Raw genomic sequence first — 27,224 nt, forward strand, 5'->3', positions numbered from 1 at the left:
AATTGGTCTAGTGGTTCTTGCATTTCCAAAAGACCCACTCTTTTCTTTATTTTTCCCTTTGGAGGGAGCATGACCCTTCATTTTAATAAGCATAAATCCCCCTTTACCCAAGGATGACTTCTGCAAAGTTTGATTGAAATTGGTTCAAGGTTTCTTGAGAAAATTATTAAAAGATGCCACAAATTTTCGCCAATTCTTAATTATAAGAATTATCTCCACTTCAAAGAGAGTACGGCAATTAATTTCAACAATTTTGAATCCACTTTTCCCAAGCATGCTTTGTGGCAAGTTTGGTTTAAATCAGCCCTGTGGTTCTGGAGAAGACATTGAAAATGTTAATAGTTTATGGACGGATCGACACTTTACTGCATACTCGCTGAACTTTTAACTATTTTATGAACTAATGATAAAACAGATTGTTTTCAGTAGCTTTATTTCTTCTCAGTTGAAACATCAAAGAGACAACATAATGAAAGTTCTCCACATTCTCTGCAGTAAAATCCACTGATATTTAAATTCTCAGTGGTAGTAAAGATCAACAGGTGCTCTGTACTGTCACCTCTCCAAACAAGAACACAAATGTTACAGAAGTGTGTTTACTTCTACTCATCTTTTGTGAAGGTCTGAAATACTGTATACAGCCTTATTTTCCCTGCAGTTTAATTTATGCTATTTTTACTACAACTGCAATGAATAACATCTACCTGGAATGAGCATAAAATCGTGAATTTAAAACGGGGAAATCAAACCTAGACAAAAAATTGGGAAACAAACCAGGAGTGAATTTACACTGTATTCAGTTGTACGTATAGTGTCTGGACAAAAGTCGGAAATCAGACATCTTCAGAAGGTGGTATACAACTAAGTCGTGCTTGTGACAGGAGTTCATGATAATATATATACGCATGATAAAGCATCGACAGAGTTCAATGAACAGATCCATGATCAACAAATCGACATAAACATTATACATCAGTAAATCACAAAACACCTGACATACCAGCATGTCATTTAAGGCAAAAACTTCACATCAAAATACACATTGGTCATTTCAGTTACTCATATGGAGAAAAGCAGATCATACTGGATTCCATCTTAAATACACCTTCAATGCAATTCTCTTCAATATTGGACTGACATAATGTTCCAAAAAACTTTCAATCTGCATTAAAAAGTATTAGGTGAACAAATGTGACAAAAAATTTCTAGTTTGGTCAACATAGGACTTGGGGTTTCTAGGTAAAAAAAAAAAAAATAACCAATACATACTGTGATGATACAGAAAGTTTCTGTCAGATATAGACATTCAGCAACAGGAAATCCCTAAATGCATCAATCATACAATTACAAAGGAATGGACCTGACTAAAAAAGTTGAAAACAAGGGACATCGACAAGAAGGCCAACAGAAAATCATCATCTCAGCATGTTAAAATTTAATGTACATATCTCTAGTACAATATATTAACATCATTTTGTTATCATTTACCTTAGCAACGGACAACTGTGAACATATACTTTGATATAACTTTTAAGAACTGGCTGTAATCTCTCTATTTTCCAGCAGTTATAACAACAATCTGTAGGTATATCAATAAAAATCTTGTTCAGAAGTTTTGCTCTAGTATTTACAATTTAAAAATCCAGAAATCATCATCACCACATTTAATTTGCTCCGACTTACTAGTTGGAAACACAGTTTTTCAATTAATTCGTGAACAATTCGAATCTGAAACACATTTATTCACTGTCAAATCTAATGGAGTAGACATTTGTGTCTATTGCTCCACCTGCATAACTTCCCCGCTTTTTCTTGGTTTTTTCATGCCTGAATGATTTGCCCTGCGTGTACTTGAGGTCACGATTGGCCTTCTCTCCCCAAGACCCAGACGATCCTTTCTACAAAATCCAGAGGATATCATTTTTTTTTATTACCCAATATACATTTTACATCAAATTTACGAATACTAAATAAAAATATCAAAGTTATGATAAACATATTCTGCAATCCGCACATGTACCACTCTCCAATCAAATGTATCATAGAAGAATTATCAAGGTACTCAATGTATAACGAAAGGAAACTGAACAACTTTGAATGATTTAAATCAAGAGAAACATTTATCGTTAATAAAATCGAAGTAGATCAAATTCACATGACTGGTAAATGATTAGAAGCAATTTTTTTTGCACTTGAAGTTGAAACTTTGGATGAGTTATCTATCCTTGATAAATATAAGAAAAATTTAATTTTCTAAAAATATCAGTGGTAAATGATTAATTTGATTTCATATTTTTAAAAAGAGAAAGTTTATGAAACTTTTTACCAAGAGATTTGTATGAAAATACAATGTCGTTTAAAAATATTTTAACAAAACAAGCTCTTCCCATTGACTTCAAATGTAAAATTCTAGGTGAAATAAATCGAGCAGTAATCAAAATTTTGTAACTTTCTATGGTAGATTATTATTATTTGATAAACCCTTTAAAATTATACCAAAGGATTACAAAAATCACAACATCGATTTACTATAGATATGAAATATGATTATTAATAAACATTGAATACCTTAAAATATGGACAATCATGGAGTTTCTTTCATAACAGAAAATCCTTTTCAAAAGTGATCCCTACACTTGCAGTTAGATACAAAATCAGCATTTAATTTTAATTACAACTTCCTGTGTTACCTTGGCTTCAAATGAATTGTCTGCCAGCCTGGGATCCACCTTCATTCTCTCTGCCTGCACTCTCCGAAACGGCGTGTTGGGTGTTTTCTGAATCATACAAAAAGTTATAGTACATCTGTGATTCAAATACGATATTTCTTATATCGAGTTTCATGCATCTAATGCGTATGAGAACATCTACATATGCAACAGTAAAATGTTGATATGAGGACAACATAACAATGAGATGTACACCGAGACTTTTGTCATCATTTTTATTGCTTCCTTTTTTATGATATTAAGAAACACTCCAAAATGGCAAATTGGAGCAAGGTTAAATAATTCAAAATGGGAATTTCCGAGCATCAGCATGGAGAAAACAATTTTCCCATTACATCTATTCCCTTACTAGTATGTTCGACATGTACATTGAAACTTGAAGCATAAAACTGTAGTCACCTTTGCTGACCCCTTATTCTTCTTTTTCAATGAATTATCAGAATTTTCATCCTATAAAAGAAAACACCAATGAAAACTTTATTTTCACGTCAAGATAACCTTGTATAGCTGCACAGAAAACGTAGTTCTCACATCAAACAGAAAGTGATATGCAGTATGAAATTTAAATTCTGTGTTTCAGAACTTCCTTAGATTTGACCTCTGATAGTTGTCATCTTGTGTTGCTTACTGCTTTACTTGGTATTTCCACAATATCTATTTCACACCAGGACTGAGAAGGGATTTTACATTTGACCAATTTACATCTGACAACTACTGCATGCTACACCAATAACTTAGGCCTACTGCTTGGCAGCTAATTTTAACCCCTCCACCCACCTCCACAACAAAAACAACAACAAAAAAACAGTTCATCATCCCTTTTGCAAAATATATTTTTAGCTTTACTTAAATATGCTATCATCAATTTATACCTGTAACAATAATGGACAAAACACCATACAAGTCAAAGGAACAAATAAATGATAACTTATTGACATTTCATAACTAGTACTCTGTAACGTTGCTATGACAATGAACAATGGTCATCACAATACACCGACTTTGCCATACCATACGTCTGGACATTTTTGCAAAGATTTTTTGTTTGCAATATTGGGTCTTAATTTATTTTTGTGACAAATTTTGAAAATTATCAATTTGTTGAATTTATAACTAAGCAGACTTGCTCTTGATCTCTCCAACTTCCAATCTCTCAATGTGAAAACTTCCAATCTCTCAATGTGAAAACTTCCAATCTCTCAATGTGAAATTTGGGTCCAGTAAAACATTTCATTGTTCTTCACTCTTGTTTTCTCAAAGGGTTGTAGGGTATATATACAATCAATCAAGCATACAATTATTTCCAATTGAACCTTACCTGGATAATGGTGAATGCCTGTGGGGCTAGTGTGGCTGTGTTAATTAGTGTAAACTTTACACAGGACATGACATCTGTGCTTTGTTTGGGAGGGGAGGGGAGGGGAGGGGAGGGGGGATGTTGTTAGATAATTGATTTACTGTTTAATTGTACAAGTAATACAATGACCTAATAGCCATACAATGCCATGTTATTTGAAAAGGTTGTTTTGACTTGACAATGAGACAATCATTTTGAGAAAAGAATTTATAAACATGCTTATGAATTCTCATAAATTAAGGGTTATTCTCAGGATATTGCAAATATACTACGCTTTCAGTTACCATATGCTATCAGTGAACCATGGTAGTTGGACCTTTATCTTCCATCTCCCGAACTGTCAAAGTTTGATTACTGTAGAATCATTTAAATTCGTGGGGACCAATTTTCGTGGATTGTTGAATTTTTACGGGTTCGTGGGGACGTAATTTCGTGGATTTATATATTTGTAAGACTCTTGTACACTAGTTGTCTTTATTCGTTGAGGATGTAAATTCGTGGGTGAGGGGTACCCACGAATTCCACAAAAATTGAGCCACCACGAATTCCAATGATTCCACAGTAGGTCCCTTAAACTTTGAGTTATCTCGAGTCACCGGTACATAGCAGAATGTGACTATAAATTGACGCCTATCTAGTGAGTCTAGAAGACATAAAACAGACTGAACTAATGAAACATGGACATTTCTCTTACCTTGTTGGAAGTGAACACTCCAGAATCATTGTCTGACCCAAACCCATTCACAGCACCATTTGTCACGATTGGTGTGGAAGTGGCGGGAGCTTTGGATTTCTTGTTTTTGCTCACCGGAGTTTTCCCCTCAGTGTCACTGGAGTCAGAGGAACTAGAATCACTACTGGAACTTTCTTTTGTTTTTTTAACACTCGCAGATTTGTCACTTTTCTTGGCGCCTGTTTTTACACTTTTAGTGGGTTGTTTTTCATCCTCATCAGACGAATCACTACTAGAGCTGTCTTTCTTCTGCTTGGTTACTGTTTTAGATTTACTAGATGAAGGTTTACCTGCTGTCTTGGGTGTGGCCTTTCCCTTTGTTTCTTCTTCAGAGGAGTCTGAATCACTACTGGAACTTTCATCCTTTTTCTGTCCTGCTTTTGACTTGACTGCTGGTGATTTGGGGGTTACCTTGGATGCAGCCGATTTCTTTGTTGTTTCATCATCGGACGAATCTGATGAATCGCTGCTGGAACTGTCAGCCTTCTTTTTCTGCGCTGGAGTTGTTTTGGCTGGAGTTGATTTTGCCGTTGTCTTAGGAGTTGCAGCTTTCTTCACTGGTTCCTCATCAGAAGAATCAGATGAATCACTACTAGAGCTCTCAGCCTTCTTTTTCTGCGCTGGAGTTGTTTTGGCTGGAGTTGATTTTGCCGTTGTCTTAGGAGTTGTGGCTTTCTTTGCAGGTTCCTCATCCGATGAATCCGATGAATCGCTACTAGAACTTTCTGCCTTCTTTTTCTTCGCTGGAGTTGATTTTGCTGTTGCCTTAGGAGTTGTAGATTTCTTCACTGGTTCCTCATCAGAAGAATCAGATGAATCACTACTAGAGCTCTCAGCCTTCTTTTTCTGCGCTGGAGTTGTTTTGGCTGGAGTTGATTTTGCCGTTGTCTTAGGAGTTGCGGCTTTCTTTGCAGGTTCCTCATCCGATGAATCAGATGAATCGCTACTAGAACTTTCTGCCTTCTTTTTCTTCGCTGGAGTTGTTTTGGCTGGAGTTGATTTTGCTGTTGTCTTAGGAGTTGCAGATTTCTTCACTGGTTCCTCATCAGAAGAATCAGATGAATCGCTACTAGAGCTCTCAGCCTTCTTTTTCTGCGCTGGAGTTGTTTTGGCTGGAGTTGATTTTGCCGTTGTCTTAGGAGTTGCAGTTTTCTTCACTGGTTCCTCATCAGAAGAATCAGATGAATCACTACTAGAGCTCTCAGCCTTCTTTTTCTGCGCTGGAGTTGTTTTGGCTGGAGTTGATTTTGCCGTTGTCTTAGGAGTTGCAGTTTTCTTCACTGGTTCCTCATCAGAAGAATCAGATGAATCACTACTAGAGCTCTCAGCCTTCTTTTTCTGCGCTGGAGTTGTTTTGGCTGGAGTTGATTTTGCCGTTGTCTTAGGAGTTGCAGTTTTCTTCACTGGTTCCTCATCAGAAGAATCACTACTAGAGCTCTCAGCCTTCTTTTTCTTCGCTGGAGTTGTTTTGGCTGGAGTTGATTTTGCTGTTGTCTTAGGAGTTGTAGATTTCTTCACTGGTTCCTCATCAGAAGAATCAGATGAATCACTACTAGAGCTCTCAGCCTTCTTTTTCTGCGCTGGAGTTGTTTTGGCTGGAGTTGATTTTGCCGTTGTCTTAGGAGTTGTGGCTTTCTTTGCAGGTTCCTCATCCGATGAATCCGATGAATCGCTACTAGAAATTTCTGCCTTCTTTTTCTTCGCTGGAGTTGTTTTGGCTGGAGTTGATTTTGCTGTTGTCTTAGGAGTTGCAGATTTCTTCACTGGTTCCTCATCAGAAGAATCAGATGAATCACTACTAGAGCTCTCAGCCTTCTTTTTCTGCGCTGGAGTTGTTTTGGCTGGAGTTGATTTTGCCGTTGTCTTAGGAGTTGCAGTTTTCTTTGCAGGTTCCTCATCAGATGAATCGCTACTAGAGCTCTCAGCCTTCTTTTTCTGCGCTGGAGTTGTTTTGGCTGGAGTTGATTTTGCCGTTGTCTTAGGAGTTGCAGATTTCTTTGCAGGTTCCTCATCCGATGAATCAGATGAATCGCTACTAGAACTTTCTGCCTTCTTTTTCTGTGCTGGAGTTGACTTTCCACTTGGTTTTACAGTTGTTTTGAGAGGCTGTGGAGTGACTGCTTTTGATTTTGGTTCATCATCAGAAGAATCTGACGAGTCGGAACTGGAGCTTTCTTTCTGTTTTTTAGATGGAGTGGACTTGGAAGAGGGAGCTACTTTAGTTTTTTTCTTCTTAGGCTCTTCATCCGATGAACTGGAAGAATCACTGCTAGAGCTCTCCACTTTCTTCACAGGAGTTTTCTTACCTGGTGTAGTTTTGGGTGTGACCTTCTTTCCTTCCTCCTCATCTGAAGAATCAGATGAGTCACTGCTTGAGCTGACAGCTGCTTTCTTTGCAGGAACATTTTCTTTTTTACCTGGTTTTAACCCCTTCCGAACGGCATCTTTACTTTTGTTTAACGCAGATGGCGGTGGTACAGCATTGTAAGATGTGTTACTATCATTTGATTTCTTTTCATTCTTTGCTTTCTTTAGAGCCGTTTTCTTTGCTTTTGGCTTTTCCTTTTCAGCATCTGAGCTTTCCGAGTCTGAATCCGAATCGGATGTCCCACTCTCTGTTTTAGAAGCTTTCTTTGCTTGTTGAGCCCCTATCTTCTTTGCCTGAGGGGTTAACTTCTTCCTTTTTCCTGGCTTAGCATCTGAATCTGACAAGCCTTTCTCTCGTTCTCTCTTTTGAGATGGTTTAGGGGTTTCATCCTCAGAGTCACTGTAAATGACAATTAATAATGAGAGATTAATGTTATATGGGAAGATTTTACACCTGAAAATTTCTATAAACAGGCTTTTCAGCACTTCCATAACAAACTTGCATTGTGTCCATAATCTGACAAATGTGAACAAATTGGGGATATCTAATCAGCTCTTGTAGACATTATAACAATCATTTCATATTTTCTTTAAAGCCTCTTACGGTCTCTGAATTTTTATTCAAATGAAAGAGAAGATGCAGGTACAACACTTAGTTTATAATTCATGGTATGCAGACACAGTACAGACAATTGTTTCTGTTATTCATACAAAACAAAAGTTGTACACATTTACTTTATCATAATTTCATCACTGCAGTTTGTCACTATTTCACCTCTATATGAGGCATCATGATGAACAAGTGTGTTCTATGACTTAAATTGATAGATCAGCTACCTGTAATCTCAGCTGGGATTCAACTCAGCTGGATATTTGGACTGATGCCTTCACCGATTCTTGGAGAAGTCCTTCATAATTAATTTCTGGAAATTCACATTCAACTTCAACTGGTTCAAACAACTAATGTGCACTTAGGTGATACAGGCATTTGCTTCAACTAAACTACCTTTCTATCATTTTTAATGCTGCATTGCTTACTGTCTAGGTATGTGTGGCAGAGTCATTTCTTATCTAATATGCATATAATGTATTCATATATGCATTGTTATTATTTCATTTTATTTCAATTTAATGTCAATGTTATGAGTATTGAATTATATAATCCTTCAATGGATCTGCAATTCAATATTCAGTCAAGCATAACACTTAGTGAGTTCTTTGGTATAGAGTGCCTGAGGTGCCTAATTATGTCTTGGTCAAGTTGTCCATAAGTCTTTTAATTTCATTGGTGTTTTAGTTTTGTGTCTTGCATTTTTATTGGTTTTGGGGATTTTTCCCCTCCAAAGTTCTTTGTGTCAGTTCAGTTTTTGTCTGAAATTTGAAGTGACCAGTCCATAGATCAGTATATTAGTTTTGACTTTACATAGACCTGATAGTACTTCCTGAGACTGACTTTTCCTCTCAATCAGTAAGTTATTTACTACCGGTAATGATAATATACTTCTAATATATATCTAAAATGGTAAATCCTATACTTTTGCATTAAGATTAATTTCCTATGCACTTCATCCTGAGTAAAAGTATATAGTGAGAGAGAATCATTTATTTTAACTATAAAGTGTAAATACATGCAGTTCAATTGTCTCACTATGATGTATCTTAATTAATGGCCATATTTTTATGATAATTGCATTATCACTAGTTGTAAGTTATTTGATTAACTTGCAGGTTTGAACTTTATATGGTGACATTTATTTATCACGTTGGCAGTTCACCATTGTATATATTGGCCTATTCCCATAGAATGGTATGTATGAGTATTTTGAGTTACTGACTTAATTATTTCAGTATTTCTCATAGTAACGGTGTATATTTTATATCAAACTAATAACTGTAATGTTTATATTATGATAAGTGTACAGTAAAGATTTTATCCATAGGCAAAAGTAAATATTGGGAGATGCATTTGTGTATTTAATGTTACATGTATAGCACTTCGTGTAAGTCAAAGTTATCTCCCTTGAAGTATGTAAATATTGCTACCATTAATTGTATATCAATTAGTCTGTAAAAGTAACATTGTATTTTATGAAATATTGTATTTTATGATTTATACATATGTTTGATTCATAAGTAATTATTTATCTCCTGATACTGAAGAGTTCCTATACTCTCTTGTTCTTTAATAGTGATTTATATGTAGAAGCTGCCCATACCTTCTGAATATATTTTGGGATTTACACCTAGACAGTAAGCAATGCAGCATCAATTATAGAGAGTTAGTTACTTATTTGATGTGGACGAGAGAGTCACCCAAATTAATTACTAGCACCGGCCGAAGACCTGTTGAACTACTACAGATTTAAATACCATAGTATTATAGAAACCTTGCGTTATGTGTTTGTCAAATTTCTGGGGGGGACAATGACAGAAAGTAGAGCATGTGTGACATGGTACGGTATTGATGACCGACATCTTTTTAACAGAGCTCGTCTCTACACACCTGGAGGAGTCATCTGAGGAAGAGTTTTGTTTAGATCTCTTTAATGCTGGACTTCCATTAGATGTGTTCAGTTTCCTCTTGTCACCCAATCTACAAGACAAAGAGTGTAAATCAGTTTTATCAAGTTTGAACTGGTAATGCCAAACCTTATTACCGTGTGTATTAGTATAAAATAAATATTACGATACTAGATTTTAAAGATGTTAATTCATTTGTCCAACTTCAGAATACCAGCACTCAATATTGCTAGGTTTTCAGCTCCATTTTCCAATCCGAATCTCACCAATGCAACCTGATATAAAATCCAGTTTGCCAAACATATACAGATTGATTATTCATCATCTCGCACTTTTTAGCTACATTTTGTTTTTCATTATGTTCTGGAATATGGACAGATTCTGCATTGTGCAGATAGGTACAACTGTGATCATAATCTTGCATACAACATGTTTATTGTTACTAGTGCCACACCCCTCATTTTATTGGGAGGAAGGTTTAAGGAGGTACTCTACATCGTCCTAATGGCTGACTTCCTTTTAAAACATGGAGGAAAATATAACTATCAGCAATATTTGTCTACTCATTAAAAAAATTCTCGCCTAGCTGAGTAGCTCAGTAGGTTAGCAAGTCGACTGAAGACCTGTAGATCGCGTTTCGAGTCCAGCAGGGGTTTTAATTTTTCTCAGATTGCTTTCAACTAAAACTGCATTTTTTGACTAAATAAAGTAAATTTGAAAGTTTTCAATTTCAAAATAATGTTGTACATATCCTCCACTTTTCATCCATATCAAATTTCTCTGGTGTAGCATACCTCCTTAAGAACCAGACCTTGTTATGATATTTTCATTAGATCAGAGAAAAGATCACCACATTCGATCTGTAGATTTACAGCGTACCTTTGAGAGCATGCAGTCATTACCAAGCCAACCTAGGCAGCAAGTGTCATTTCATGAAGCGCTAAACATCTCAAAAACTGAGGTTCGTATCAAGGGTGGCATGACAAAGAACCCTTACAACTAAATGACCCAAAGCTAACCACAATCGATTATCGGCAATAATCGGACACATGTAATCATCGGTTATAATCGGAATTGGCATTTAAGTGTTTTCCCCTCAAATTAGATGTAACAGAATCATTAAATGTATGGAAACAACATTTGAATTTTTCTTTGTTTCATTTGTTCACTGGTAAATAAATCAGAATTCCAATATATCAAGTAATGGAATTTATCTATAATCTCAATGTATCAAAGATATCAGAGATAGGCTCCTTTATTTGACTGTTGAATGTCATTGTTGTTACCGTCCTTCATATCTCCTGTCATTCTGTTTGCTTATTTTTGATCAGGTTTGACATACAGAAAATAAAATTTGAACAAAGTTGAAGTGATTTCCAGATTTTGTTTGGTCAACGATGTCGGCGACTTTTATTTTGTAATCGATTAGTAGCATCGTAGGTCTCTGAATGACCGACAATCGATTATCAGCGACAATCGTTTCATCACTACCCAAAGCACCTACCACATGGATCAAAATTTGTGACATTCACTTAAAGCTGGTAATGTTAATAATTGAGTGAAAGCCAGATTATACAATGTAGACACGTATACTTACATGTATATATATACATGTATGCCTATAAATGGGTCTAAGCTAGGTACAAATTAAATGCATCTTGCTGAGGACAAAGCCTTCTCAACCCATACCATGATAGGGCCTGCGAGAATGAAGCGTGTGTGTGTGTGTGTGTGCATGCATGATCAGGGATTAAAATTTACGGTCGCCCGAGGCGACTACATACTGGTACGGGTGACGAAAACTTCGTAAGGCACTGGCCCAGTTGGCGACCAGAGTTTTCTCTATGTCCAAAGTTGTAATATCGATGATAAACACAGTTTCTCATTGAAATTATAGTTTGTGTTTATTATTTTTTTAAATAAAATAATAAGAAATACGATCTGCGAATCTCTATACAATTTTTTTTTAACAAGGAGTGTTACGTGTTAATATTACGGAATTTTAAATGGTGCATTTGGGTATCTACATTTACGTTGCACGATATGTTTCCTGTTAGTTAAGTCGCACATAGGAGAAGATTAGCCTACGCCCGATTAGGAAAATCCGAAAAGCATCATGTGGGGATTTATTGAAAGGATTCCACAAATAAACGAAAGAGAATACAATAAAAACTACGAACTAACAATAAAGAGAAAATTTCAAATTTCATGGAAGGAAAACAGACCGTGGTTGGAGTTAGACGATGAGCTAGGCATCCCAACCATGGAAAAGGAAATAGAACTTGAGTTAGAGTAAATGCAGTGAATAATAAATAATAAATTGAATATTTCTGACAAAATGTGTTCTTCATTATATGGGCTAGTAAATCTCATTCTGGGCTAGTGAAATTTGGAAGTTGGTAGTCCGTTTGGCAACTTAATTTTTAGGGTTAATTTTAATCCCTGTGCATGTGTGTTTATATAGATCTTCTTTCCAACCAAAGTGTACTTATGCAATATAAAGCTATTGTTTGGTAAAAAATTAGGACAATGCTTAGCTGTAGCTGCCTGAGCGTATCCTACAAAGCAGGGTCTCAATTCTACTGTCTTGTCAAACAACATGGATCATTCCATTGTACTCGTACAAATTAACATCATATTGTTTTTACAATTTACCACAGAAGTGATGCCCTGTTAACTGGCTCTATTCTCCCTTATGATTAAGCCATAAAACACATTATTTTTTTTTGCCTCTTTTTATCAAAAAGTTAAATACTTACTTTTCAACAGACCACTGTCCATATATCTGTTGAAGTTTTGGTGAGCCTTTCGGTGCAGGTTTCTGTAAAGAAAATATCATCATTCGTGTTCTAATGCTTATCTGCTTAAATCTTATCCAATACAAAGATAATTTTCACCAACACACCTACTTATCTGAATTTACTGTGTAGGCTATTATCTACCTATCTTAAACTAAATTCATTATGCAAAGTTGATTCACAGAAAATCTGTAATCATTTTACATTTCCACGGCATACTGCTCCTGACTTCACGCGCCACGCCTCAGCCAATCCTGTTCCTAATATCTAACCTTAGCTGTACAACACAAGCTGCCATTGCCCAAACTATTGACTGTTATTTTACCCACTGTTAGGACTGTGATGCATCAAAAATTTCTGTGCATCACAGTTCATTTTATTCGATACAGTGCATTGAACTGCAATTCAGGATTTTGAATTATTTTCTGCTGAATATTGAATTGTGCTTTAACCTAAATAGTTTTAAATGGAAATTGTATCCACTCTCACTGTTGAACATGACATAGGAATACCAACCTTAATGACAATTTCTAACTTAAGAACGTGATGAAGATATTTACATCCCGTGTGCACATCGAATATTGTTGAAATACTCTGCATGATTGATCAATGATGATCAGAATCGATTAGGTCATCCATTTCACTTTCAGACATTTGCCAAATGATTTGGTGGCAAGTTCAAGTTAAAGAGACTCAAAAGTAAGTTAGTTAGCGATAGGTTTATTTCTACTAAATTTTCTATGCAGGGTAAAAGTAGATAAAACAGCTAATTAGAAGTAAATCTAACTATTGACGTAAAAACTGGCAACGTAGGTATGAGTAGCCTTTGTACTGGGTCTGCAGAAATACACGTGGACAGCTTCCAAACACGTGCTTTTGTTTTGGTGTTACAAAAATAACTATTTTCTTCGTTTACTGTCAATATTACACATTTTGATAAATCAAAACATACCGTTTTTAACTTCCGTTTGAAGGACTCTGCCACGTCTTGACAATATTCTTTTAGAAAGTCATAAACTATGGGAAATAGAGCCTTGGAATTGCTTTCACCACCAGATGCCATTTTTAAAGCGTGTAAAGGACGGTGAAATTTGGAGTGACTTGAACGCTTACTTACTACAACGATCCATGGGCGGATCTAGGATTCGCGCGGAAGGGATATCGAAGGCTAAATTTATACTGAGGAGCGAAGGGGTAGGTGCGTGTTCGGGGGGAGGGTTCCCAGCAAGTAGGTAATTTATTTCCAATTTTGGGTCCTGGTGGTACATACAATAAATCATAAAAGAGTGATTATCCAAAAGAAAGATCAAGTAAGAAATAAAAATTATAAAATCAGCAGTTTTCTCAACTTAAATTGGCAAAATTTTCAATGACACTGTCACATTCGTTGCTCATAACCAGATAAACTTTTCCCTGGTACATAGGTTTATAAAATTCTTGCACAAAGTATTCATCGACTCATGAATGGTTTTCTTAGGTGTTGGTATGCTATACAGTCAATTAATACAAATTGGAATTCATCTTCTTCACAGTCAGACTTGCAGACAGTACATTTTCTCTCATTTACACGTGTTTGTGTGTAACGTCCAGTTTCAATAGCTAAATAATGAGAACTGATTCTGAAATTTGTGAAACATTGCAAGATATGAGGGTTACGAATTAATGAAAAATATTTTTCTCTTCAGAATCTTGTTTTTATATAATGCATATGTTAGTAATTCATCACATTGTTTGTCTGCATTGTCCGAGAGGGCATTACACCATGCATATTTAAATCTTTCATATAACTTATTAGTAACAATTGATTCAATATTTTTATCATGTATTTATAGGACGTTGTATATATAACTTATTACATGTAGTAACAATTGATCCAATATTTTTACCATGTATAGGGCGTTGTATATTCAGGGGCGGATCCAGGAATTGCTGTTACGGGGGGGGGCTACTTTATGAGGCAGGGGGTCTGGGGGCCGCCTTGAGGCCCCCAGTGAGTCCAGGGCAAAGCCCTGGTGGGGGCCCAGGGGGGGAGCTCCTAGATTTTACAGATTTTATAGGGCTTGAAATATGTCTCCTAGTTAAGTCATTTGTACTATTTTCTATCATTTTTGATAAGGTGAAATTACTAAGATGACGCATTTTAAGGGTTTTTTGAAAAAATTAAGTTCTCCAAATAAAGTAATTCAAGAAATCAAAAGATTTTGTCATTTATTGCTCCGGGAGTGGAAGAAATTATTGCTTCTTTTATTGTTTAGTACATTTTTCTAAACAAGATACCACAATTTACTTTAAATTTGAACATTTTAGGGGGGGGGGGGCGCCGGCTGCGCCCCCCCCCCCCCCCTTAAATCCGCCACTGATATATAACTTATTAGTAGCAATTGGTACAATATTTTTATTATGTATATATATAGGGCGTTGAATATATAACTTTTTAGTAACAATTGATACAATATTTTTATCATGTATAATAGGGCGTTGTATATATATAACTTATTCAAAATATAATGAATGCTACTGATCTATGCAACTTGTATGCAAAGACCCAAAATGATCCATTCTGAGAGCATTTTGTATAATTTTATTATAAAGCTTAAATTAACTATAATTCAAAAATATGTGTCGTGTGTAATTTATGATGCAAATTAATATTTTAATATTATCTCGCTGTAACTCCACCCTCATGTGATGTTTTAGCAAAATGTTAATGAATTGGTTAAACTCTGTATATGTAGCCGTGTGAAAATTTTGTAAATAACTTTTAAGTTTTATGATTAAAAAGAATTGAATTTGCAATTGATAAGATTGTATAATAAAGTTCTACTAGAAACTTATGCCAAAACAATGGCAAGCAGTTTTGATTTTATTAAATTTCCAATTTGATGTAATTAGTATTTTCCCGCCAAAAGTTTGGTGAGCGTTTGGCGCCTCTTATAGTCATGTGACTTTAGACCAGGGTTGGATTTTTTCATATTGTCCAGTGGGTTTGAATTGTTCAGACGTTTGAGTTTTAGTTATAGTTGGAGTTATTTCGCCATCATGGTATGTTTGGTTTTTTCTTTGTTTTTATGGAAGCAATAGCATCGCAGTTGGCGCTATTAATTATATTGCTAATATCTAACAAAGTGCATGTTTAACTTTTATTGCAGTTGCACCAAAGAAGCTTTGAAATATAGCTTACAGCTTTACTTTTGATAAATATCAATCCTAAAGTCCATAACTTTGGTAAGTTATACTATTTAGACTGTTTAAGCAATATAAAAGTCAACTAAAGCAATAATATAAATATTTTGTTTTCAATCTTATTTTTCTCACTTATTAAATATAAATAAGTTCGGTGGATCACTTTTATAAAATTGTGATTAAAGTGCTTGAATATCATTTGATATAACTTTATGCTAAGTTTCAAATGATACAATATATGTATATATAACATGTATAAAATGTATATATGTATTTGACGTGATGTACATTTTCATGTCATTTTGATATGCGGCTTTCTGTTTGTTACAGGGCATTTCAATTTATACTGTTTGAATGAAATAAAAACACGAACTTTTAAACAAGGATTTACGCTGTTGTTGTATTTCTATCAACGCATCGTGAGTTACATATATTATAAAGGAATCTTATTCAATGCGTACGAATTTTGTTTTTAAAAACCTGGTCAACTATTGATGCTGTTATTTCGGTAGTTTTAACGCATGTTTTTCCAGTGGTGTTTTATTTCACCAATTTTGCGATCACTTCAGAAATAGTTCACGAATCTCAATATGTCACAACTCCTTTTTGGCGTGGCGTATCACTTTTAACGACTCTTGTCTTGCGCGACTGGGGTTTCATGTATAAATATACCGTAGTATAGACACTCTGATTTTGTCCTAGCCTTTTTAACAATGTTAGTATGTCTTCGTTTTTATTACAATAATTTGACTTTTGTTTCTATGTAAATGAGAATTTGACAATGCCATGCTGCTATATTTTAGTGCTTAATATATCTTTATTTATTTGACCTCGTATCTATTTTCAGATCCGACACTTGGGAGGTTGAGTGCTGTGTGTTGATGGGGTGGGTGTGCATAGGCGGATCCAGAAATTTGTGAATGGGGGGGGGGGGTCTAGCACTTCAGTATTATTCGCAATCTCCACCCCGCTCCATTTTAAATACTAAAAAAAGGCTCCCAATAGGTCGGGGGTCTGCGGTAAATGGTACAAAATCCTGCATTTTAAGAATTTTTAAGTCATTACTTGTATATCTGACGAAAATATCGTAAATTTTACATATCAGTGTTTCGTCTTATTTATCCTAGAATTAAATGATATACTGGTGTTTGAATGATGCAATTACATGTAAGTATCCACCTTTCATATCATGTTGGTTCAGTCTCCTTGAAATTGATAACTTAAATTTTTGGGTCCGCAAAAAAAAAGGGGGGGGGGGTCCGGACCCCCCCCCCCCCTTCTGGATCTGCCCTTGGTATATGTGTGGGGTTGCGTGCGTGTGTGTGTTGAGTAATTTGATGAAAAGTGCATGTAATACGGTTATTTACAGGTATTGCATTAAATTGTTTCAATCGAAGACAGCTTGTGTTTGATCAACTAAAGGTCATATATGCATGACGTCACATTGACTACCTAATTATAAGTAAGTCAAATATATATCTAACACTTCCCCTCCCTACCTATTTGGTCTCCGTGAGTAAAACTTGAGATATCAATATCAAACTGTTAGAATTTTGTATATCAAACATGGTATAGATGCAACATTGGTTGCTATGGCTGTGGGGAGATTAATTAAACAACTCTCTCTCTCTCTCTCTCTCTCTCTCTCTCTCTCTCTCTCTCTCTCTCTCTCTCAAATACAAATTATGACAGACCACATTTTGTGTAAATGAGATTTGTACGTGTCACCGAGACCTGTGATACATATGACTGATAACATTAAACAAAGGGGGGTAATGTGATAACAATATTATCTAATACTTTTACTGGTATTGAAGACAGATGTTTAATTTACCATCTGGTCAGCATACTTCACACGGGAAAATGACAGAATAAACAATCTTTACATATGAGATATGACTGATGAGTGCTATGGTGTTTAATCAAATAGCGATAGTTTGATCATACCTGGCCGATTTTCCACAGTGTCAACATGATACCAAAATAGACAGATTGCAATTTGTCTTTTAAAAATTTGAAAACTTTCGATATATGGTATATATTTTTTTAAAATTTAAGTTTTCAATTTGAAAATGAAATCTATCAACACATACAGTACATATCGTGCGTGGGTTTTTTTTTTTTGGGGGGGGGGGGGTTTAAGCGCGGTTCTTTTAAAATGATATCCATAACTTCAGCCGTGTCATCTGGGTTGGTCATATTATATAAATACAATAACAATTAAGGCTTACAAAAATTTAGGACTTCTTAAAAAGCTAAAATTTACTTTAGGAAGAAACACTCTATTAAAAATGTACACTACTTTTATTAGACCAGCTTTAGAATATGCCTCAGTGGTTTGGGATGGTTGTAATGCATAATTATGATAGTGATTTGTTAGAAAAAATCCAACTATGTGCAGTGCGAATAATTACTGGCCTTCCTATATTAGCATCTAGAGATTCTTTATATTTAGAAACTGGCTTAGAGCCTCTGTCTTTTAGACGAACAACCGCTAAATTAGTTACCATGTTCAGAGTTCATAATAATGATGTTCCTGAATATCTACAAGAAACGATCCCAAGAAAAATAAATAATACATCCAAGTACAATCTCCGTTATGGAGACAATTATAAAATACCAAAATGCCGACTTGAACTTTACAAGAAATCATTTGTACCTGATGCTTTATCAAAATGGAATTCACTTGATATAGAATCAAGACAAGCTACTTCAGTTAAGCAATTTCGTAAGAGTGTTAGCTCCAAAAATATCAACAATCCCAAACCACCGGCATATTTTTCCTATGGTACTCGTTTTCTGAATATAATTCATGCCAAACTTAGACACACCTGTATTTAGCTGCAGAACTGTAGCTCTCTGAAAAAATATTTTGACATAACAGAGAAAATATTTTTTCAGAGCTACAGTTCTGCAGCTAACCTGTATTTTGAATTACGATCTATATAGACGCAATATTGTTGATTCTCCGTTATGTTCTTGTGGTATGAAAGAAGACGCTTATCATTTCTTCTTTATTTGCAGTAAATATTCAAATGCTAGATATAAATTAATGGATAGCTAATTGCTGGGGTTAAATGATCTAGTTATTATCGATGTCCGCCTTCTACTTTCGGGTAATAATGCTTTATCTTCTGAGTTAAACAAGTGTATTTTTTCTTATGTTCAGTTGTTTATTCATGAAACCAAAAGATTCAATTGATGTTCAATTAATATTTTTTGTACATTAATTTTCTACAATAATATATTGTTATATTTTTAAGGAGAAGAACTCGTAAGTTATTTGAACTTGTTTCTGATCCTTTTGTATATCATGTATGTACAATACAATATGTTAAAAAAAATAAACGTGTCATCGTTTTAATTTCTGAAGTATTTGGACAATAAGTATTTTGGAGTACATAAACATGGAAAATCAAACCTACGATAAAATCCGCTAGCTTTCATTTTTGAGTGTGCATGTGTTGAACACGAGTTCCCTTACAATGGTTTACATCGCGTAACACTATAGCGCATGGTGGTATTTTGACATTTGTCGCTTGCATAATCATAATTTTGTTTGACTGATAAAATGTTTCAATTGCATTTACAAACAAAACCAGGGGGGGGGGGGTTCTATCTTTTTCTTTTTCATGGCCTTTTTATTATTATTATATTATTATTATTTTAGATTTAAACGGTTTTGAACCGCTGGTCACGCGGGAGGGGGGGGGGTTTAAAATATTATTATCAAATAATAATTTTAATTATACTGGTGATTGATGTAGCGATTTTATTCATATTCAATGTTTAACTCTAGGTTAGGATTCGTCTAAACAGTGACCCATCTCGTGAATCCGACAGAAAGAAGCAGGTATAGACTACTGTCTTTACATGAGATGCATGGTCAATAAATGCCAGCTGGAATTATGGGAGGCTGACAAGGGCGAAACAGGATATTGAGAGATGAAGACAAATATACTGATGGAGGAATTTCTTGAATAAATGTAAAGGCAATAAATTGATACATAGATATTAATTAACGGCAAACTAACAACTCAGCTTTGTGACTAGTGGGATGACTTCAGCTTTCCCATCGTCAGCTTTCCATATATTCCATTTTCACCTGCATATGGTGTTTATGTCTCTAAACTGATTCGATACACAAAAGCTTGTTCTGCGTATGTTCATGCAGTTTCTAAATCGAGACAGACTACTAACAAACAAGTTGATGTTACAGGGGTTTCAAAAGTCTCACTTAAAGTCAGCATTTCGCAAATTCTATGGCCGTTATAACGATCTAGTATGTTAGTGCAACTGTACTGGGTCAAATGCTGTGATATGTCGTGTTTCATACCAATCGTTAGGCCCCTTCTTTACACACCGATTTTGATTGCGGATTACTCCGTTTACCTGATTGATATATAGGGCTCACGGCGGGTGTGACCAGTCGACAGGGGATGATTACTCCTCTTGGGCACATAACCCCACCTCTGGTATGTCCAAGGGTTCGTGTTTTCCCGACTCCTGACTCTTAATTTTGTATTTCTTAATATAGAGTTGTATGAGATTGATCACTGTTCGGAATCTTCACCTTTTCATAACCAGGAACGACGGAGATGAAACAAGAGGCTTATGGACCATATCGCTCATCTGAGTCACCTTAGCCCTGCTTTTGTTCAGCTATTGAGATTTTTGCATGAAATGATTTCAACGGGTCCTGACATATTTGAACATGAATTCACAAAACACCAATATGGCCAACATGACCTTGCTGTTCTGAGAAAAAATCAAATTCACCTAGATCATGGTCTGATGAGAATGGTCTTGCCGTAAGAAATCTATATACAAAATATAAATTAATGTTTTACTTTAAATAGTTGAGGAAATATCAAATAAAAACATAAATTGTTACATTAAATATATAATATAATGACATGACATTAATACCCATTTAATGGTGGGCAGATGCGTATCATGATGAACTGTGAGAAAAGGTACATAATTGCAGTTTAACATTTATATTTCGATTTTCTTCTGTCGTATGCATGCAATGTGATATGACGAACACCGATTGTTCAAGTCTGGCATGCAGTGTCTGAATGAAACTGCATGTACACCGTATAAATTCCTTATTTAGCCTTGATCTGCCCTGAGTTGGCCAGAGGACATTGTAGTGATTGATTTGACCTAATTAAGCAGTTTGCAAAACTCGCTTAGAACATTCTGCATTTGCTGTACCTCTTCCTTAGCAAACAAAGAGTAAGCTTGTAGTCGTCTCCAAGGTGTAGTAAAAATTAGTCGTAAACCATCCCTGCAGCATCCCTTAGTGGTTCCTGCTGCGTTAGTACATGTCTGTTATTCTCTACCCAGAGTTCCGTGCGCTACTAATTTGCGTAAAGCGCCCTCTGGTGAAAGAGTGCATGCCTGTTAATCGCTCGGGATGTTGTCCCGTACTCGTTACAGAAAGGTGCTTTGCGAGCCCGACATTTGGCCCACTTCTTGTTAGCGCTTGGTCGTTGGACGTAAGTTTTCGGTACTGACACATCTCGTCTCCGTAAAAAGTAATAAGCCCACCTATTTCTGGTAAAGGCTTAAAAGAGGTGGAAATCATGTGGTTAGTAATCGCCATATTGTTGGCCTTCATTCATGTTCGAATGGATTATCTCGGATCCGGTTTCACACCCAGGAAAGGGGCTTGCTTTTCACACACCGATACTGACACATTCAAGTAGATTTAAATAAACACAAAGTATACACATTGCCCCCCCCCCCCCCCGGCTTAAGCATGCATGTTTATGGAATTGATGTCTCGTGGTTGATGAGTTTTCAAATTCAATTGGTTTTGCTTCTCTTGTTCGTCAAGAATTCATATCACGGGTATGTCTATACTATGAATACAATGAAAATTATACATCACAAAATTAACGATTGGCCAGTACGTAGAATGAAAACAGTAGACTGCTAACGATTGGACATGTAGAATGAAAACAGTAGACTGCTAACGATTGGACACGTAGAATGAAAACAGTAGACTGCTAACGATTGGACACGTAGAATGAAAACAGTAGACTGTTAAAGATTGGACACGTAGAATGAAAACAGTAGACTGTTAAAGATTGGTCCGTACGTAAAATGAAAACAGTAGACTGTTAAAGATTGGTCCGTACATAAAATGAAAACAGTAGACTGTTAAAGATTGGTCAGTATATAGAATGAAAACAGTAGACTACTAACGATTGGACACGTAGAATGAAAACAGTAGACTGCTAACGATTGGACACGTACAATGAAAACAGTAGACTGCTAACGATTGGACACATACAATGAAAACAGTAGACTGCTAACGATTGGTCAGTATATAGAATGAAAACAGTAGACTGCTAACGATTGGACACGTACAATGAAAACAGTAGACTGCTAACGATTGGACCCGGACAATGAAAACAGTAGACTGCTAACGATTGGACACGTACAATGAAAACAATACACTGCTAACCACAGGGGCTAAGCCCGTTTTGGGCCCGAACCCTGTGATACCATACATATCTATATTTATGGTATCACAGGGTTCGGGCCCAAAACGGGCTTAGCCCCTGTGTTGCTGACGATTTATCAGTACATCGAATTAATGAAAACAGTAGACTGTCATAACGATTAGACAGTACGTAGAAATACGGCATGTTTTAATGACAAAAAGATTTTATTTGTATTTTAATTAAAGTGATAAGGTTCGACTATTTCGTAGATACCTTCAGTAAGTATACCCACACTTTCTAAAAACATTCGGGTATATACCATGTATGTCTGTCTGTCGTACCTCAGAACTTGTCGTCAACGGAATTCCTCCACACTGCAGTGTAGGTCCCGTGTAGGGGCGAGAATTGCTTGAATTTCTTTGAATGCAATATTGACGTTGGTATGCCTACTACATTGAAAGGTTCATGATTTTAACTTTGTGATTGAGTGGCCTTGTATAGGTAGAGTCCCAGCTTCACATGTAATCAAAATATCAGCATATCTCTACATCTCCTCAAATGACATATATAGTACGCTCAGTAATTCAATTATTGTGTGCATGACATGAATTATTGCACGCATTAATTCATTTTGGTGATATCTTTAAATGAATTAATGGGTGCCGTATTTCAATTGTTGCGCACACATTAATTCATTTAGAGCTCATTGTAATTTTTAAGCCAATAATTCAATAAGTCGATCTAAACCCCCACTTCTTAAGGAAGCTCCACCCTCCCGTGACTTATCAAATTTAATGGTTCAATGTAGATAAATTGCATTGATTTCCACTTTATATAGGTTAAATTAATCAATAACCAATGGAAATATATATGTTGCCAACCTTTTAAAGATGTCGGACATACCAAAACAAATGTTTATAATTGCATATTTTCATTGAACAGCATGATAAAAATACCCCCCAAATTTTTTTTTTTAAAAATAGATAAATAAATAAATAAATAAATAAATAAAATAAAATAAAATAAAATAAAAAAACAAAAAAAGAAAACCGGTTGAAATGACAACATTTTAGTTTCAACAATCAGTTTTTAAACTCTCTCTCTCTCAACTCTAAAAACTTTCTTGAAATATTTCGACCTTGTTACCGGCCTTCTTCAGTGAAAACACGACTAAAAAAAACGGTAATACGGTCGAAATATTTCAAGAAAGTGTTTAAATTAAATTAAATGTTTATTCTGTATATACATACATACAAACAAACATACATAAATACCAAGGATAACCCATGAAAGTTCGAAAGCTTATTTTCAATAGGGTCTTTGATGCACAGATGTTTGCGCTAGGGGGTCATTTATGTGGGAGGAAACCGGAGTACTCGGAGGAAACCCACGTGTCCGAGCGGGCGGCCGCCATACCCTCTCACATACAACCACTGCCGATCACGGGGATCGAACTCGGGTCGCAGCGGTGAGAAGCGATAGCTCTAACTCTGCGCTACCCGGACACGCTAGAGGTGTTTTTTTTAATTTTACCCCGAAAAAAGGAGACTTATATATATATATATATATATATATATATATATATATATATATATATATATATATATATTTAAATGAGTTTAGTTGTGGATATAAAAAGCATTGTATAATGGACATGCAATTGAGAAATACCAGCATAGGAGTTATTGCCCTTGACAATGATTTTTTTTAGTACAGAGAAATTATTATCTATAGAAAATATAAACCTTTTCAATATCAAATAGTTTACCAGAATTTTTTTAATATACCCAGTGAATAAAATTCCCCCAAAAGAAATATTTTTATCACGCACAAATTTTGATAAAATAAAAAAATTGCAATTGAAATCCATGACATCATTTATGAAGATGGATCTACCTTAAAATTTGAGGCAAGACATTGTCAATTTTGTACAATTTTACTGTCGATACTCCTTGTAAAGTTTTGCGTATATTAAGCGTAAAAAGGTAATTATTTAAGCATTAAATCTACATTGTTAGAAAACATAACTATGTGTTGATTTTAACGATTGATTTGTTTTGCTTATATTGCTTTGACATTGACAAACAAAACTAGTTTATGCGAATATTAAAATCAGATTAAAGTAGATTCTAAGTGCAGGAAGGTCACGTTTAACACAATGCAGTCTCTGGTCTTCTTTCAATGATTCTCCTTCAATGTAGAAATTTAAAATATACTTCCAAAAGAACTGACAATAGGTTCAAACATCTTAGATGAATTATTGCATGCATATATTAAATATATAGAATAAATGTTTATTCGGTATATACATACATACAATCATACATATATATACATAAATACCAAGGATAACCCATGAAAGCTTATTTCCAGTGAAGTTCTTTGATGCACGGATGTTTGCGCTAGGGGGTCATTTGTGTGAGAGGAAACCGGAGTACCCGGAGGAAACCCCACGTGTCCGAGCGGGCGGCCGACATTCCCTCTCACACACTACCGCTTTGTTTAATGCAGAACTAATTCATATATATAGTAACACTCAATAATTCATTCAATGTGCACAATAATCAATCTAATTAATCTATTATCAATAAATTACAGGCAACAATCTAATTATTATGTGCATTAATAGAATTAAAGATATCTTTAATTCTATTTTTCGAGCATTAACTAAGAAAATGAATTGGAAATATCTTTGATTCAGTTATGCACACATTAAAAGAAATAATGATTTAAAGTTATCATTGATTTTAGTACTGTACAATTGAATTAAAGATATTTTCAATTACTTAAAGATAACTTTAATTGATTATTGCACACAATAACTCATTTGAAGATACCTCCAATTAATTGAGTATAGCTGCTAATATTGAGTTACATATGTATTAATGTCATAAAGTTTCAGGTGATGCAAATGATCAGGCTAGGTTTTTGAAAGCGGTTCAATTCAAAGTATTAGACCATACTCTGTAGGCACATCAACAATTATTAATTATTACAAGTGTGTCGATTTTAAAAATAAATTGATTTAGAAATTCTGATATTAGGTTAGGTGTAGCTGGCCTAAGGTAAAGATTTTTTAATGCAAGAGTTATGGCTAGGGTTATGAATATAACGTTGATAATTAATTGAATTTGTCGTCAACAGTGGTTGTTTGAAATATAGTTGGTTGGTTGTAAATTGTTTGACGTCTCGCTCGAGAATCTTTCACTCATATGGAGATGTCAAAATTACTGGTGAAGGGCTGCAAATTTTTGGCCTATGCTTGGCGTTTACGGCCTTTGAACAGGGAGGGATCTTTATCGTGCCACAGCTGCTGTGACACTGGGCCTCGGTTTTAGCAGTCTCATAATCCGAAGGACCACCCCGTTTATTCGCCTCTTACGACAAGCAAAGAGCACGGAGGACCTATTCTAACCCGGATTCCCACGGGACTGTTAGTAATATAGCTGAATGTTCTATACAAGCGTGTCTCAGAGGTGTGACTGACTACCCTAAGAATGGCATTGTTTGACCTCAATAGATCTCTCCAGCTCCCGGTAGCTCAGCGTTCGCTGAGATGGTGAGTTCGAGCCCCGCTCGTGCTACGACCGTCAAACCTAAGATGTAAACATAGATAGTGATTGCTCCTTCACCAAACGCTCGGGATTTAAGAGTCAGAATCACGGGTCTTTCAAATATGACCTTAAAAACGGAGGCCCGTAGTCGCGGCAGGCGTTGTCACGTTAAAGAGTCCTTACTGTTACGGCCGGAAGTGCTAAGCATAGGTCTAAATTTGTGGTACTTCACCTACAACTGACAGGACGTAAAATAAACAACCAACCAAGCAGCAATCTAATTGAAATTAGATGTTGGATCCGCTTGCATACTCGCTACACATCTAAAAACATCCCATAGAGGGTCACGTCAGAGGTCAAATTCGGTATCACTCTAGACTTATCGGTTTCAACAAACATTCAATGATTTTGCCAGCGGTGATTTCATTGGTCAATCGAATTTGACCTCTGACGTGACCCTCTGCGGGATGTTGTTAGATGTTTGTGTAGCGAGTATGCGAGCGGATCCAACATCTAATTTTAATTAGATCGACCAAGCAGGTGTGGAATGTTTCATTTCTAACTCGACATAGATCTGTAATTTCTAGCATCGCGACCCATGTGAGTACAATAACAGAAAATTACTTGTTCGTGTAATACACTGTAACACTTCATCGACTAATGATATCATTTTAGGATATCAAGTGACACATGGTATCGTGTATATTCTCCTTATTTTTACTGTAATATGTTATCACTCAATAGTTTCACAGTGATATCATCTTTTAAAAATAAACAGTTAATTATCAAAGTGATATCACTAACTAGCATTCAGTTTAATAAGTGATGAATTAAACTATTAATTGTGTATACCATATCACTGCTGTAAATAATTAGTATTAATGATATCACCTAATTCTCTAAGTGATATCATCTATTCAATGAATACCACCAATGTGAATTGATGATATCACCAATTTGAAATTAATAAGTGATATCACCTATTTGAATAAGCGACTTGCAGACTTCAACCTGTGCAATAAACAAACTGAATATAGGTAACACAGTATTAACACACAAAAAGATCCACAGAGCTACACGGATATCACCAAACCACACAACTGAAAACCAAATAGACCAGATCTGAATTTTAAAAATCAGAAGATCTTTATACTTGACATTAAGGTAAAAGAGGCAGGAAATGCAGCTTCAGTCCATCACTTATTGGTAGCAGGCACCAAGTTTTAAAAATACATCAGAAATAATCTCACTGAGATGCAGATACAACGTTAGACCCCTCAAAAGATACCCAAATACTACAAGTATAAATGTGAAGTACTACAGGAAATTAATGAGCAAGGCCCAATAAATTCTTCTTGGAGTGACATGAAGGACACCTTCGTCTCAAGTTATCACGAAGTACTTGGTCCCAAAAGTGGATCATGAAAGAAACACTTGGAAAAATAAAGGAAAGGGGTGATCAATTCCAGTAGAACAAGAGCTGAAAAAGCAAAGGAAGAAGAGAAGTATAGAGAGGTAAACAGAA

The 27,224-nt window shown here is 35.4% G+C and overlaps 1 protein-coding gene across 2 annotated transcripts; it reads right to left on the bottom strand.

The window, feature by feature from the left end:
- Window positions 1-416: 416 nt before the first annotated feature.
- LOC125674251 (nucleolar protein dao-5-like) lies at window positions 417-13,599 on the bottom strand. 2 transcript variants are annotated; one of them, XM_048911362.2, is made up of 7 exons: window positions 13,457-13,599; window positions 12,466-12,527; window positions 9,690-9,779; window positions 4,781-7,586; window positions 3,129-3,179; window positions 2,691-2,777; window positions 417-1,898 (listed from the first exon to the last, which is right to left on the bottom strand). In XM_048911362.2, exons 1-7 carry the CDS (start codon window positions 13,565-13,567, stop codon window positions 1,740-1,742), a joined length of 3,366 nt encoding a protein of 1,121 aa, XP_048767319.2. In that variant the 5' UTR covers window positions 13,568-13,599; the 3' UTR covers window positions 417-1,739. The 2 variants fall into 2 exon arrangements, with proteins under 2 accessions (XP_048767319.2, XP_048767320.2); XM_048911363.2 differs by lacking the exon at window positions 3,129-3,179.
- Window positions 13,600-27,224: the final 13,625 nt, after the last annotated feature.

This window comes from Ostrea edulis, chromosome 3 (assembly GCF_947568905.1).
Source record: "Ostrea edulis chromosome 3, xbOstEdul1.1, whole genome shotgun sequence".
Classification (NCBI taxonomy): domain Eukaryota; kingdom Metazoa; phylum Mollusca; class Bivalvia; order Ostreida; family Ostreidae; genus Ostrea; species Ostrea edulis.

Excerpts from the sequence above, each read along its gene's own strand:
- LOC125674251 (XM_048911362.2), bottom strand. The coding sequence starts at position 13,567 with ATGGCATCTGGTGGTGAAAGCAATTCCAAGGCTCTATTTCCCATAGTT. Across the intron at positions 12,528-13,456 it reads TCAAACGGAAGTTAAAAACG|AAACCTGCACCGAAAGGCTC; the intron begins GTATGTTTTGAT and ends TTTTCTTTACAG. Across the intron at positions 2,778-3,128 it reads AGAATAAGGGGTCAGCAAAG|AAAACACCCAACACGCCGTT; the intron begins GTGACTACAGTT and ends TGTATGATTCAG.